At 56.6% G+C, this 13925-nt stretch overlaps 6 protein-coding genes across 6 annotated transcripts; 4 read left to right on the top strand and 2 right to left on the bottom strand.

The window, feature by feature from the left end:
* Positions 1-958: 958 nt before the first annotated feature.
* Positions 959-1501, top strand: SETTUDRAFT_106929 (uncharacterized protein; the record flags this gene model as incomplete). Its single annotated transcript, XM_008025473.1, has 1 exon — positions 959-1501. The coding sequence occupies one exon, from the start codon at positions 959-961 to the stop codon at positions 1499-1501; it is 543 nt and encodes a 180-aa protein (XP_008023664.1).
* A 2335-nt stretch (positions 1502-3836) lies between these two features.
* Positions 3837-5014, top strand: SETTUDRAFT_46599 (uncharacterized protein; the record flags this gene model as incomplete). Its single annotated transcript, XM_008025178.1, has 2 exons — positions 3837-4202; positions 4259-5014. 2 exons carry the CDS (start codon positions 3837-3839, stop codon positions 5012-5014), a joined length of 1122 nt encoding a protein of 373 aa, XP_008023369.1.
* Positions 5015-6281: 1267 nt separating this feature from the next.
* SETTUDRAFT_176435 (uncharacterized protein) lies at positions 6282-6890 on the top strand (the record flags this gene model as incomplete). Its single annotated transcript, XM_008025472.1, has 2 exons — positions 6282-6314; positions 6348-6890. The coding sequence occupies 2 exons, from the start codon at positions 6282-6284 to the stop codon at positions 6765-6767; spliced, it is 453 nt and encodes a 150-aa protein (XP_008023663.1). The 3' UTR covers positions 6768-6890.
* Positions 6891-7269: 379 nt separating this feature from the next.
* On the bottom strand, positions 7270-8729 carry SETTUDRAFT_168255 (uncharacterized protein). Its single transcript, XM_008025471.1, has 2 exons — positions 8224-8729; positions 7270-8186 (listed from the first exon to the last, which is right to left on the bottom strand). The coding sequence occupies exons 1-2, from the start codon at positions 8373-8375 to the stop codon at positions 7613-7615; spliced, it is 726 nt and encodes a 241-aa protein (XP_008023662.1). The 5' UTR covers positions 8376-8729; the 3' UTR covers positions 7270-7612.
* A 337-nt stretch (positions 8730-9066) lies between these two features.
* On the top strand, positions 9067-10772 carry SETTUDRAFT_83450 (uncharacterized protein; the record flags this gene model as incomplete). Its single annotated transcript, XM_008025190.1, has 3 exons — positions 9067-9503; positions 9560-10044; positions 10090-10772. Coding segments are annotated over 3 exons (1605 nt in total), but the record flags the coding sequence as incomplete, so codon positions are not given.
* Positions 10773-12224: 1452 nt separating this feature from the next.
* SETTUDRAFT_183798 (uncharacterized protein) lies at positions 12225-13715 on the bottom strand (the record flags this gene model as incomplete). Its single annotated transcript, XM_008025470.1, has 2 exons — positions 13432-13715; positions 12225-13375 (listed from the first exon to the last, which is right to left on the bottom strand). Exons 1-2 carry the CDS (start codon positions 13703-13705, stop codon positions 12225-12227), a joined length of 1425 nt encoding a protein of 474 aa, XP_008023661.1. The 5' UTR covers positions 13706-13715.
* Between the last annotated feature and the right edge of the window lie 210 nt (positions 13716-13925).

Genomic DNA, 13925 nt, shown 5'->3' with positions numbered 1-13925 from the left:
TCTGTGATGTAGACTTGCCAACAGAAGGTGACTTTAACGCCACAATTAAGGTGCGGGTGTAAGGATCAGTATTAGGAGACATTGTAACGATAGATACAGACAAATCGTACAGCTACTCAGCTCAAAGGTGGGAGTTGCGCCAAGAAGAGTTATGCCGAAGCGCCGAGATTAGCGTGGGACAAAACTTTTGTGAGGCACCTCCGTACATGTACAAGGTTTACAGTGTTGAGTAATCATCTTGCAACTGACTATGGATAACCCACCACTAGGCACCCCACAATGCATTTGTCAGCCTAGATGCATATACTCTTGCGATTCTTTGAAGATGGAGAGTCATGAGGACAAGGATACATGCTTGTGATCAGGTGCGACAAGGGCTTGACATTGGAAGTCTCGAGCTATGGAATAATGGTATCAATCTGGACTCGCTTAGACAGACGAGCACGAGCGTACATGCGTAAAAACTCAGACATCCTATGAACAACTTGGCCATTGAAGTCAAAGGGGTACTAAAAGCTCACCTTGGTGGCTTCTCAGTCGTCCTTCCTGATGATACCTTGATCACAAAAACAGGGTATGAGAAGACGAAGGCCTACCTGGTCATTGACCACACCTAGAGTGAGAGATACAGAAGCGGTAATGGCTGAAAGCCACATCGTTCAACATCCACTGCTTGCACTGACCTCATATCGACCATTGCCGTGGCTGTGATATAATGGCGACGAAACGCGCACTTGAGAAATCGGGCCGATTGCATCTATGTGTATTCTAGGTATAGACAATGGCGCGCCAAAAAGAAGGCGAAAATCCAGGGCACGTCACCATAATTGCCAAGTACGTCATCGACTCCGCTGCATGCCGGTATAAAAGTAAAAACAAAATACAAGGTACACAGCTAGGTACTTGCAGAAACATCAAAAAGTTCGTAAACGAAAAATACAAACGTAATACAGCAGCTATGGCAGTAGGCGAGAGCTTACCCGACTTCCTCACAAACACGGCTCTGGATGCGAGCTTTGACAAGGATGTACTTGACACGCACCTCATCTACGACTACGACGCGCAAGACGAAAACGGCAACCCTGAGAAATGGCGGTACGAGCTCTGGTGCTTCTCTTCTGATCGGGTAGTCTATGCAATCCACGGCGGACCCATGGCAGGCCGGACCAACTACCAACGAGCAACATACCAGTGCATCCGTGCTGGTGAGCTCTGGCAAATCAATTGGCTCGAGGAGACGGGCACGGTTGTGTCTGCTGTCTATGACATCAAGGAGCAGAAGATGACGACGATGATTGCCTTTTCAGAGGGCCATTGGAAGAGGGCCACAGAAGCCTTGGGTGACAAGCGGAACAGGGAGGATTTGGAGAGATGGAGGGGCCTCGCGGGTGTGGGAAAACAAACATCGAGATTCATGCTGAGTGAGCAGGCGGATATCGTCGAGGTGTTCAAGGGCAAGGGCAATCTGGCGCCGATTCAGGAGAGCGATCCGCTCTTTTGACATGTATTGCCATCTGTGGTACGTTACAGCACTCGATGATAGCTGCTGTTTACATGGGATTTCTTGCTAGACTTTCAGTTGCCGTCGAACCATGTTTTCAAGGGGTTGGCATTTGCTGTTTGTGATATTGGTGAGCTGAATGACAGGGATATTGCACCCACATAAGGGTTTGTTGACGCGTCCAGAGCTTCGGGTTCGGGTTCAAAGCTACGTACCTTGCATCGCATGGCCATAGTGTAACTATCTACACCCACATTGAGTAGCACAAGCAGTGCTGTAATGCAGCCGAGCGGTGAACCATGCTGCTACCGCTCGCCGACGGGCTCGCCGACGAAATTGGCACGCAGCGTGGGTTTGCAGGGTTCTGGTAAAAGGTTTGCGGCTCCGTTGTATGCTCGTATTGCACCCTTGGTGCCGGAGAAAGGACGGTGCCGCAGTATCCGTCCTCGAGGACACATCATCCTGGAGCGTGCTGGGCTGGCCAAAGTGCTCTTTCAGAGGCGGGTTGTGAGGGCGGAGGACTCGAGTGATACAGTGGCGGCAGGAGGAGGAATGATGTGCAGGTGGCCCAATACTACTTGGCGTTAAGGCTCGTCGGGAGGCAGCCACATTGGATTGAGCCTAAAAGGGCGGTCCTTGGAGCCGTCACCGCGGGACCATGGTGTACGCGTGGAGGAGGAAGTCGGCGGGCATTGCGGGATCCGATAGTGTGGTCCAGCGCACCGACGGCGTGGTGCTCATTGCCACGGTAGGGCGCCGCGACGTTTCGGCCTCGATGCCGTGCTGGCGAGCGCTAGGAAAACCTTGAGAATCCGACTCTTCCATCCGGGTCCAAGATGTGCCTATGGCGAAGGCGCGCTTGGCGCACTGTGTTCCCGACGCGACCACGACCGCTGGGCCCAGGCGATGCCCGCAAATGCAAACGAGCGGTTGGCAAGCCCCCCCCCTCCCCCCTCCTCCGGGTCTATGTACAAGTCCGTGTTGGTGTGTCGTCTACAAACCCGTGCCTGTAGCCGCCCGCTTACTGCCGATCTGGCCTGCCCTGCCGTACGGTGCAGCGAAGACGGCGCAGGGTGGGCGGCAATGAGGAAGAGGAGGTCGACTCTTATCTGGGATGGGCATGGCGAGCGCCCCGGCGAGGCGACCCATGTGGGGTACTTGGGGCCAGCCCGTCAGCCGCCAAACCCCAAGATATGGGCTCTCGCGCATGGCGGGCATGGCGGGCAGCATTCCCTCAGCCCGACGACGCAGTTACCCTGCGTAAGAAGGATGTGGCGGCGTGCAGACTGGTGTCGGGTGCGGTGAAGGCTTCTCCAGGACGCGGTGATGGGGGCGTGGATAAGGGAAGAAGCGTGGATGCAGCAGCGCCAGGCAACAGGCAACAGGCGCCTTCGGAGTCCGATAGGTGGTGCTACTGCCACTGGGTGTGTAGCTGGGCAGTATTGGCATTGGTGGTAATAGTACAGTTGCCAGGGCCGGTGAGACTGGTCGGGTCAGGCTGTAGTGTCGTGGTAGGGGAGCGCGCATGACATGTCGCAAAGCGTGTGGCGCCATGCCAATCTCCACCCCCCGACCCTGGGTTGGCGTGTCTTGGTTCGCGGGCGTGGGAGGAGTGCGAGGGGGAGGCAGTGGAGGGGGAGTGGAGGGGGAGTGGGAGGCCTTTTTTGCTGCCTGCCGAGATAGATCCGCCTGGGTATCGCCTCGCGTCGGCGCCCGTGGCCGTCCAGGGCAATGGCCTCACATGGCATGCTGCGCGGGGCACAAGACGCTGTCGGAAGCGCCACGGGCACGGCGACGACGGCGATGGCGACTGCGATGCACAGCTGGGCGGCGGCAGCATGTTTGCGCTGCAGCAGGGCTGGCGGGCTGCTTCGTTACATTGAATCCCAATCTCGCACTACCCCATTGGGCTAGCGCCATGCGCCTCGCAAACCCATGCCACCGCAATTTGGCCCCAGGACGGCGCAGCACGCCCCAGTGCCACAGCAGCAAAAGGTCGGTATGACAGGGGCCGGCGCGCGCGATGGAGCTTCCAGCGCACTGCGTCCCGCTTCCCTTCCCTGGTGCTGCCTCATCAGCTGGTGCCAGCCTGGTCGCTAGGCATGGCTATGATTATGCCCTTCAGCCCGCCGTCCCTCATGTCTTGCATGCAAAGATATTCCTTCTGGCCCTCCCCGCGCCCAGGTTGAAACATTGCACGCAAACACACGCACACAAACACACAAACACACACCGGCCGCTGCACTTGCTTTTTCCTTGATTTCGCCTGCAGCAATATATTCCGTCTCGCCCTGCCCTCGGCCTGGCCGCCTCGCACCACTGCACACTGCCCGCCATGGGTCGCCCATTCGTCACATCACGGGAGAACCTCGAGCTGCTCAGGAGCTCTGCCTTTGAGTCGGAACACGCCTGGCAATACGACACGTCGTACCTGCAACACGAGGCGGCCGCCCTGGCGCTCGAGCACGAAATGGAGCTGGCCCACACGAGCATCTCGCCCGACGGCATATCAGACGAGCACGTGCGCATAATCAAGACGCAAATCACCATCCACCGGGAGAGGCAGCGGGCACTGCGGCCGCACCTGGAGAGCGGCAGCGACCAGATTGACGAAGAGGGCAACGAATGCGTCTTTGTCCCGGCGCCCAACCAATGGGGAGCCAACGGCGACCTGGACGAGGAGAGCGAGAGCCTGTCTGCAGTGCGTGGTAGTCTCGGCCTTGTTTGCATAGGCACGACACGACTGACATGTTGCAGATCCAAAACCTTCTTACATGGCAGACGTCATACTCGCCAGTCTCACAGCATTCACTCTACGACCAATTCCCCTCAACAGACATTCCCTACCATTCTCTCCTGGACCCAGCACAGCCCACGGTGACATTCAACCTGCACCGCACGCGCGAATGGAAAGGCTCGTCGGGCCACCGCAAGTACATCTACAGCGCGCGGGACCACTCGGACAAGTACACGTTATACATGCTCGAGGCCATGCACCGCGACGACAGCCAAGTCAATGCCGCAGACTTCTTCCGCGTGGCCGAGTTCCCGCACCCGTGCATCTCGGTGCTGCTTTCCGGCATCGACAAAAAGCGCATCACGAGCGATTCGTCCAAAGACGCGGCGTACAAGTCGCGATGCATTCACCTGCGCGGCCCGTTTTCGCAGCCAATCAAGGAGTACCCCGACCGACAGCAAAAGGCACCGTGGTCCCCGCGACGCTTTGCGTATGGCGGGCGGCGCTTTGTGTGGAAGCAAGGCGACCCCAACGACGACGCCATGCCAGAGACGCTGTACGAGTACCAAAAGGATTGGGCCAAGCCGGGCAGCCGAACGGGCAAGCGATGCGATGATGCCATGCCAGTCAAGCTCGTGTGGGGGGAGAAGCGGCGAAAGGGCAAGGTGGACAGCTACACGATCCACTTCCGAGGCGGCATGGACCAGGTGTTTCGGGAAATGCTGCTGGCGAGCCAGATGGCGCGGCAGGTCTGCCTCTTCACGGCCATGGGCTAGGGCGCAAGGACGCACGGCATGGACACGAAGGTTTCTAGAATCTGTTGAATCCAGAGGGCTTGGCAGTGTTGGCAGCAGCAGCAATACGGCGTTTACAGGACCGTGAGACACGGTGTAAGATACCACGATTGAGTACCCGGCGCTTTAACGTTTTAGTAGCATCATCATCATCAAACTTTGAACTGCAGACTGCCCTTATTCCCAGCATGCCATGGCGGATTCCTTGGGGTGTGTGTGTGTGTGTACTGAATGCTGAATGCCTGTGCTGGCAGAAGCCGGCTGAGTCAGGGCAATATCTCCGCGGCAGCCATTGCGAGGGCTTTCGGCAGCGGCGCTGCATATTGGCAGGCTGCATGTAAGCGGCGCGTGTGAGTGAGCGAGTGTGTGTGTGTGTGTGTGTTATGTGCTTACAACGTTGCGAACAGCATGACAGCCTCGCTGACGTACAAGGCATGACACGGAGGCAGAGGGGCCATTGGGTGTGATTGGTGGCGGGGGGCGGGTAGGCGGCGCGTGGGTTGCTAACGGCGGTTGGTGTGGGCTGGACTACCTACACCCACACCCGCACCCACACCCACACACGCTCCATCTCACTCAGACGAATGCGAGCTGCGAGCAGAGAATGCGCAGTACATCCACATCCACATCCACATCCACATCCACATCCACATCCACATCCACATCCACATCCAGCAGCAGCAGGAATGTGCTGTCTCGCGTAGAGAGGCGCTGCGAACTGACGACATGGTGTTGACGGGGAGAGGAGGGTTGCCAATGGACGTGGTGGTAGTAGTTGTTGAGGGGGGGGGGTGGTGGGGTCTGGCAGATGGACAGGGCGATGATGGACGTGGTAGCAGTAGTGCTTAGAGGGTGCTGGTAAGCCGTGCACGTGCGACTCGAAGCCTGTGTTGGTGTGCGTTCAAAGGGCGGAGCGGCCTGCCCGTCTCAGCTGCGCCGTGCGCTGATTCGACCCACGGCGACTGTTGTGGCGTGTGTCGAGGGCGGCTGATCCGTCGTTTGGGGGAGCTAACAGTCTGTCGGTGCGGTTTGGCGATGCGGTGGGCGCCGGCTAGCGACGTGTGTAAGACTTTAGCGGTCGGGGGTGCGAACGGCAAGGAAATGTTCCTCGATGCAGCAGACGTCCGCTAGAAGCCAGGGTGTTATGTACTGTAGGTGTAGGGTGACGGTGGTGGTAGTAATGGTTGTAGTAGTGGTGGTGGTTGCAGTGGTGAGATGGAAGATGGGCTGGGCTGCAGGTAGGCATGTAATGGCTGCCATGGCCTCGATGTGGTGGGGGTGGGTGAAGTCATGGCCATGTCATGGTGAGCACCAGAGCGACGTCTGCTGCGCTCTCCTGTCGCCACCCCCTCCGTCAGACTTGCTTGCACGCCACTTTGGCACCACGCCCAAGATCACCGAGCACGGCCCCGAATGGGCGCAATCACGCCTGCCGTTTCTCGCCAAGACGTTTACAGGCACGCGCCAGTGTGAGGACTACTTCCAGATGATGTCGCAGGTGCTCGACCTGTCGCTGCCCAGTGACGCGTTCCCCGGAAAGGACGGCTTCATTGTCGATGCCGAGGCAAACATGGTGAGCGTAGTCGGCAAGGGCACGCTGACGAGCAGGAAGACGGGCAAGGCGTGGGACGAGCACTTCATCTACCGCTTCAGCGAGTTTGATCACGAGGGCAGGATTGGCCATTGGGAGATCTGGGCGGATCCCTTGAGTGCTTGGGAGGCGGTTGGTTCGTGAGGGGGTTTGGCGCCAAGCACACTGAAGCTCGCCCAGCTGAAATGCATACATGCGCTCGAGATCATGATGGAACAATACACGCCGTAGTACTGGAAAAGCCTATTGGACCCCAGATGCTCCTCCACCAACTACATGACCTGATTCATGCTCTCTCCATGACCCTGGACGAATGCAGTTAGCGCCTCGCTTCGCCCAAGTGGATCCCCATCGGCATCTTTTGCATCTTTCGCCGAGCCCTAGAACTTTTCTTCATCCTCGCAAGCTACTTGCACCCTCTTGCAACACCACGCCATGGACACGTCGCACAGCGCCAGCCACGCATCCAATCCTCCGATGCCACGCGGGGAGTCTAGAACATGACACACTGAAACCCACGTCCGCTAACGAGCAGCCCCAGCTCCCAGCACACATGATCCAGGGTACGTTCCCAACAAAGTCTCCTACAAAGCACCCATCTCGTCGATGCGCGCGCGCACACACACGCACTGCTCAAAAGATGACACGTACATCGACCATATAATTATTTAGGAAGAGCCGGAAAAGGTATGGCTAGCATCGACATATGCTACGCCGTCGCTGCTTATAACTTGGTCTCTGAAGAGCTTCGTCGTTTCGCACTCAATGTGGATATTCGCTGCAGGGCCTGTGCTGACAATGTAAAGAACAGGGTTTTCTTTCCTTTTGCAACACTGGGAGCTCACCGATGATCGCAGCTACAAGTGGTGCACGCGCCTCGGTCGATGGGCTGGCCAAGGATGACGAGTCCCGTCGAAGAGCCGTTGGGTTGATTGCAGGTGGCTATGTTACAAGGATGACGGACGTCTGCCCTTGACGGCGATGAGGCGCTACGGAGATTGCAACTGTAGAAGGTCTGGACTGTCGTAGTTGAGCAGTGCTGCAGCATTCAGCTCAAGCGCCGACATGGATGGCACCGCCTTCTCGTAGTAGACCGTGCCTAGTGACGTGGTCTGGAGAGAGTCGGAGATGTGGCTGTCGTGAGCGAGTTGCCATGTGTCATTCTGAGCTGGCTCATATCCCGCAGTCCAAGGCTGAAAAAGGCCGGTCGCGTTGAATGCGAGGTCGGGATCTACCGTCCATGGCTGATCCTGGACTATTGCGAATTCATCCATGCTGATCAGACTTGAATCAAATCCCAAGTCATTTAAATTGCTGGGATCCATGCTCTCCTCTTCCCAAGACGGAGCACTTGCTTCGGCCGTCATGGTCGGTACAGAGGCCGTAGTCGCAGTCGTAGTCGTGGTCGATACAGCAGCACACGCCTTACTCCTCTCCACAGCCCTCCTCGCATATTCCCTCGGCGTCACGCCCATCTGCGCCTTGAACATCCCATGAAAGTACCTCGGCGTAAGCTTAACCTTCCCCGCCAAAACCCGCAGCCGCAACGCGCTCGCATCCCTCCTGCCCCCCTTCTCCAGCGCCTCCTCAATCAATACACATGCCTTTTTCACCGCGCGCTCCCGCACATCTTCCACCACCCCCGTCGTGTTGGGCTTGCACCGCTTGCACGCCCGGAACCCTGCTGCCTCGGCCTCCATCCACGTTGCGTGGAAACCTACGTTTGCGCGCCGCGCGAGGCGGCCGGGGCATGTGGGCCGGCAGTAGATGTGTGTGGATTTGACCGAGTAGATGAAGTGTCCGTTTGCGTTTGCGTCGCGGAGTGCCAAGGCGAGCCACCGTGCTGCGTCGGTTGTGTAGGCCATGTTTGGGGATTTGAGCGTGGATGGATGGGCTTGGTGGGGTGGGGTCTGGTGGTGAGGCGTGTAGACTTTGCTGAGGGTGGGTTCGAGAATGTTGGATAAATACGAGGATCAAGAATGACTTTTAGAATTTTGGATGAATTCATGGACTTTGGAGATTTCGAGCATCTTCAGTCATCTCAAGGATCTCTGGTTAGTATGCTGAATACTTGGGGGGTAGCGACCCTTAAAGTACTTACAGACGCTGCACAAGCATCACAAGGCTGCCCGCTCTGATTGGCTACATTCAAAGCATGCTTGGATGCCATGACGCATGCTAGCACGGCGTTTACCAATACTCACGTATATTACATAGTAAGTAGTAGAAATGAAGTATCTGCAAGGCATACCTCGGTACAGGCCAGGCACTCGATGTGGCAGGTCTCGATGGCGCTTTCCTGTTTGAACACGGGTATGCTGGAAGAGGTAGGCACGATGGAGGCAACGACTCACATTGAGTCTCGCCGAACCAATGAACCACACATCCATCCATCCATTCTATCCGAGTATCAATTTCTCAAAATCATAGTCGCCCTGCGAGCATGGCGGAGGCTTCCGTCACCATCACTGTCCCCGGCATCGCTGCACTTCCACCCACAACAGTGAGACAGATCGGGTCTGGCCAGGTTCTTGTCGACCCTAGTTCCGTCGTCAAGGAGCTCATTGACAATGCTCTCGACGCCCGCGCCAAAAGCATCTTTGTGGATATCACTGCCAATACTATCGACTCGATCCAAGTCAAGGACGACGGCCACGGCATACCAGGCGAAGATCGGCCGCTCGTATGCCGCCGCTACTGCACCAGCAAGATTCGCGATTTGCAGGATCTGAGAGATGTAGGAGGGAAGTGGCTTGGTTTTCGCGGCGAAGCACTTTCAAGCATGGCCGACATGAGTGGCGCTATCAGTGTGACTACAAGAGTGGAGGGCGAGCCTGTTGCTGTAAAGGTAAAATATGGTCGGAATGGCGAACTAGATTCGTAAGTCTACACATGCTGTGTACCCATGCCGGGACTGGAAAGACTAATCGATGCAGCACCGAGCATGATTCGCATCCTGTTGGGACAACGGTAAAGGTGACTGGTTTCTTCCAACACATTCCAGTCCGGAAACAGGCAGCGCCGAAAAACGCGACAAAGTGTCTTGCAGGCATTCGGCGTCTCATGCAAGCTTATGCCCTTGCTAGGCCAGGCACTCGACTGCGCCTCCGCGTTCTCAAGGCTAAGAATGCCAACAGCGACTTTGTCTACGCGCCCAAGGCTGACGCCAATGTGGAAGATGCGGTCCTCAAGATCATGGGAAGGGATTGCGCTCATCAGTGCGATTGGACTGTTACAGAATCAAATGGCTTTGAGATCCATGCCTGTCTCCCGAAACCAACGGCAACCGGACCCAAGATTGCGAATCAAGGCAGCTTTGTCTCGATCGATGCAAGGCCTGTTGCCAGCAGTCGTGGGACTATCAAGCAAATGATTAGTGCGTACAAGGAGCGACTGCGCAAAGTAAATCCTTCTCTTGCAGGTATCAAGGACCCTTTTGTCTGCGTAAATATAATTTGTCCGCCAGGCAGCTACGATCCTAACATTGAGCCTGCAAAGGACGATGTCATGTTTGACGATGGCAAGGCGGTTCTGGGTGTCTTTGAGAGGCTGTTACAGTCATACTATCCTGAGATTGTCGTCAATCATGATGTCGACTCACAGTCTACCCTGCAGAACGAGCCTCAGCCTGACAATATACCCGAGCAGTATCAAGAAGATACATCATCCCAATCACAGAGTCTCAACGAAGAGACTGAGAATCCTGCGTCTGGAATATCTCAAGGACAGCCAAAATGGAGATCCAGTATGTATGGCATCGACGAAGATGATCTGGAGTTCCTGCAGCACCACCGCACTCCAGTAATCGAAGAAGAGGAAGAACAAGGGCGCCTAGCAATAGAAGTATCTAACCCCTGGACTATTGCTCGGATGAACGCCCCGGTCAAACCAAAGCAGTCCATAAGCCATGTGCAACTCCCGAGTCCAGCCAAGAGTAATCGGGATATCACTCTACGTTCTAGCTCTCCAGGACGGCCAGCGACACCCAATCCAAGTATTTCAGCAGACCCTCTGACGCCGCGGACATGTCCAAACAGCGATGCTGCGAGACGGGCGTTGGACGAGGTGCTGGAGCGAAGCATCCAGCGTCTACCTCGGGCGTCATCAGTCGCAAGTGCTAGTATCGACGACTCAACCGAAGAACAACTCAACACCACACCTAGCCAAGTTTCAAACAGGATTATACTGCAGCCCGAGGCGCCGAGTTCCATCCTCCAGCCCGAGTCCCAACCCCCTGATCCCTGGACACTCCCATCAGAACAACATGCAAGCACAGCTGCTCGAGCTGAACGCCGCAGACAGCCAACTCGAGGCCCAAAGCCATATCTCGCACCTCGCGCCCAAAACAACACTACACCTCCCACCCTTCCCTATCTCCCTCCATCCGGCCCATCGCAACCGCAAAGCCGCGCACCAGAAGCCAGAGCACACCCAACAGCAGTGCAGCATGTGAATCGCGAAAACAACAGTGATACCCGTGCCTTCTTGTCGCGTCAAAACAGGGCTGTTTCATCCCGGAACATTGCGCTAGACAGCTCTTTTACACGGATCAATCCTCCAGACCAAGCACGGGTGAGCGCACCGTCGATGGGGACGCAGATAGCGAGACGCGGGAAAAGCGGACAGGATATAGATGCTTATTTCCGTGCGCACGAGAACAACGCTGTTGGTGTTGCGTATGTACCTACTACGCGTTTATCTGAGAGCCAGTCTTCCTCTCTTCCTCTTCCTCTTCCTCCTCCTCCTCTTCCTCCTCCTCCTGCTGCTGCTGCTGCTTCTACTTCTACTACTACCATTCACAAGCACCCCGCTCCCAACACGTCCAAACACAAACCCCCACCACAACATCTCCGTCCCATTCTCACGCTGCACATAACCCTAGATTGCATCACTAGAAACATGTTCACACACGCACGTACCACTGATTACGGACGTCGTCTTAGCTGGGATGCTCCGCTGCAAACGGCGTATAGTACGTTCGTCGGTGAGCATGTTGCAGAGCGGGCTGTGGCGGTGTGGGCGGGGAGACTGGAGAGGCTGCTGGGAGGGTTGTATGAGGGGGTGGAGGGGGTTTGTGTGAGGGGGGTGGTTGAGAGGGAGATTTGGGGAGCGGTTGGGAGGGTGAGTGGCGGTGGAGGTGGTGGAGAAGGGGAAGGAGAAGGATGCGACGAGGAGGTGGAAATAGGAAGAGGAAGAGGAGAAGACATGGCGAGAACCCAGGATGAAATTGGGACATCTCCAGCAGAATCTGATAGACGGCTGTCTTTTTCCTTTGGCGGCGAGGCGGAAGATAGACTGGGTAGGGAGAGTGAGGTGGCTGGGCAAGAAGCAGAAGGTACGGGTGGTGATGAGGATGTCGAGGATGAAATGTTGATGGATATGTGAGCGGGTGGTCGATGACACAACAAAGTCATGAGATGAGATGAGATCAGATAGAGTATGTAGAGGAGATGGCAAAAGACTTTGTGTAAGGAATGCAGTCATGGTCAAAGCCATGAAAGAGTACTGTTGTTGTACATGTAGGTAGTTGTACTTTTATTCTATCCATTGCAAACCTGTCTATATTTTCACTCTACACTTTGACTCTGCAATACTTGCATTCTACGCTTCAACCTGCCGAAAGGCAACCTCCTCAGGCAGCCTAAAACTAGCACAAAACATTCTCTTCTTGGGCGCCACATCCCTTACATCGTGGACGTGGACATCTGGCATATCGGGCGTGATTTCATGGCCTAGCTGTCTGCTGATCTCTTCGCAGATGGATTTGATTTCCACTACATTGTCATCGCTCTTTGTGGAGAAGCAGTGCACGTGGATCATGGGGAGCTGCTGCTGAGTGTGGGGGGCAAGCAGCTTCTTGATTTGGTCGGCAGGGAGACCGGGGATGTTGGCGTAGAGACCGATGAAGGAGGGGAGGAATGTGATGGCCGAGGCGGGCAGGTTCATGACGTAGTGTGAGAAGATGCGGGGCTGGACGAGCGTCTTGATGGGCGCGGGCTGCTTGTTTTCCTGGGGATTGCTGCGCGAGAACTTGGTCTTGGGGTAGATGGGGACCGTGTACTCTGGGGTCTGGAGGAGGTCGGCCGAGGCTTGGCGGATAAAGGCGCCGCCGTCGGTGTTGAAGGAGCGGACAAAGTCTCCGACCTTGTTGGTTTTGATGTTGCCGACGAGCGAGTTGTACGACTCTGGGTTGAGGTCGTTGGCCCAGACAAAGCACTTTTTCTTGCCAGAGGGCACGGCAAAGGGGCCGACGCCGGCCATGACGTCGCATATGGCCTCGCCCTCTTTGAACATGTTGCAGAGGCGCTCGTGCTCGGTGTGCAGACGCGTGTTCCAGTAGACCTTGGCAAAGTCGAATTTAAAGGTGCAGCCCTGCTCGCGCAGCTCGACGTTCATGTCGTCGGGACCGTGCAGAACCTCGTACTGGAAGGTCCGGAATGCGTTTTCGGTGCCGACGTTGTCCAGCTTGTTGATGACAGTCTTGACCATGGGGTTCTTGTCGGTGAGCACCGTGGCTATGAGGTGCTTGTATGGCCAGTAGCGCTCGCGCAGGTTCAGGTGGGCGACATGGCCGGCGAGGGTAAAGCCCTGGGGTATCTCGTCGTCGTGCTTGGACTCTGGCGGGGGAATGGTGGCGCTCGTGATCTCCGAGTAGGTGAAGTAGTCGTAGTCGAGGTGCAGCTGGTAGGGGATGACGCCCAGGGTGCCGTCTTGCTCGAGGTCGCGCAGCTTAGGCGACCATGTAGCCGGATCTGCCTGGGTTCAGGACTCAGCACGCGCGTGTATCTGCGCCTGGCGGGTGACTCACCGGAATGGACGACTTCAGGGCGCAGCAGCAGACACTTGACGCCCGTCTGCGCTCTTTGAGCGTCCGGGTCGGGGCGCACCGGGTCGACGCGATTGTTGGGGAGCGTGTCCCTGCTGGCGGTGAGCTCCTTGCGGCATCGCGAAATGTCCTTGGGGTTGAAGATGCGGGCGGCGGAGGTGGGGATGGTTTTCTGGAAGAAGCCGCGGTCCAGCACCTTCATGGCGCGGTTGACGGGCGGGGCGAACATGTCGAGGGCCGCGTCTGGCACGGACATTGAGAGCGTGCGTGTGGTGGGTGGCGCGTGGTTGTGTCGTGGTGGTGGGGTGAAGCGCAATGGCAGTGGTGGTGGTGGTGGTGGTGGGATTATTTTGTCGAGGAATGACGCAGGGCCAGGGATTACCCCCCCCCCCGTCTTCCGTTCCAGGTACGGCGCCAGGCAGTCGTGGCATGTCTTAATATGTACACATGTAAACTGCCCCTCGGCCGCCCGGCCT

This window comes from Exserohilum turcica, assembly GCF_000359705.1.
Source record: "Exserohilum turcica Et28A unplaced genomic scaffold SETTUscaffold_14, whole genome shotgun sequence".
Taxonomy (NCBI): Eukaryota; Fungi; Ascomycota; class Dothideomycetes; order Pleosporales; family Pleosporaceae; genus Exserohilum; species Exserohilum turcicum.
This window is presented reverse-complemented; position numbering and strand designations above follow the sequence as displayed.

Bases quoted from the DNA above. Each gene is read 5' to 3' on its own strand.
- SETTUDRAFT_168255 (XM_008025471.1), bottom strand. From the start codon at position 8,375: ATGCCCCGGCCGCCTCGCGCGGCGCGCAAACGTAGGTTTCCACGCAAC. The intron at 8,187-8,223 runs GTGTATTGATTG...GAAGGGGGGCAG, and splicing joins GCGCGCGGTGAAAAAGGCAT to GAGGGATGCGAGCGCGTTGC.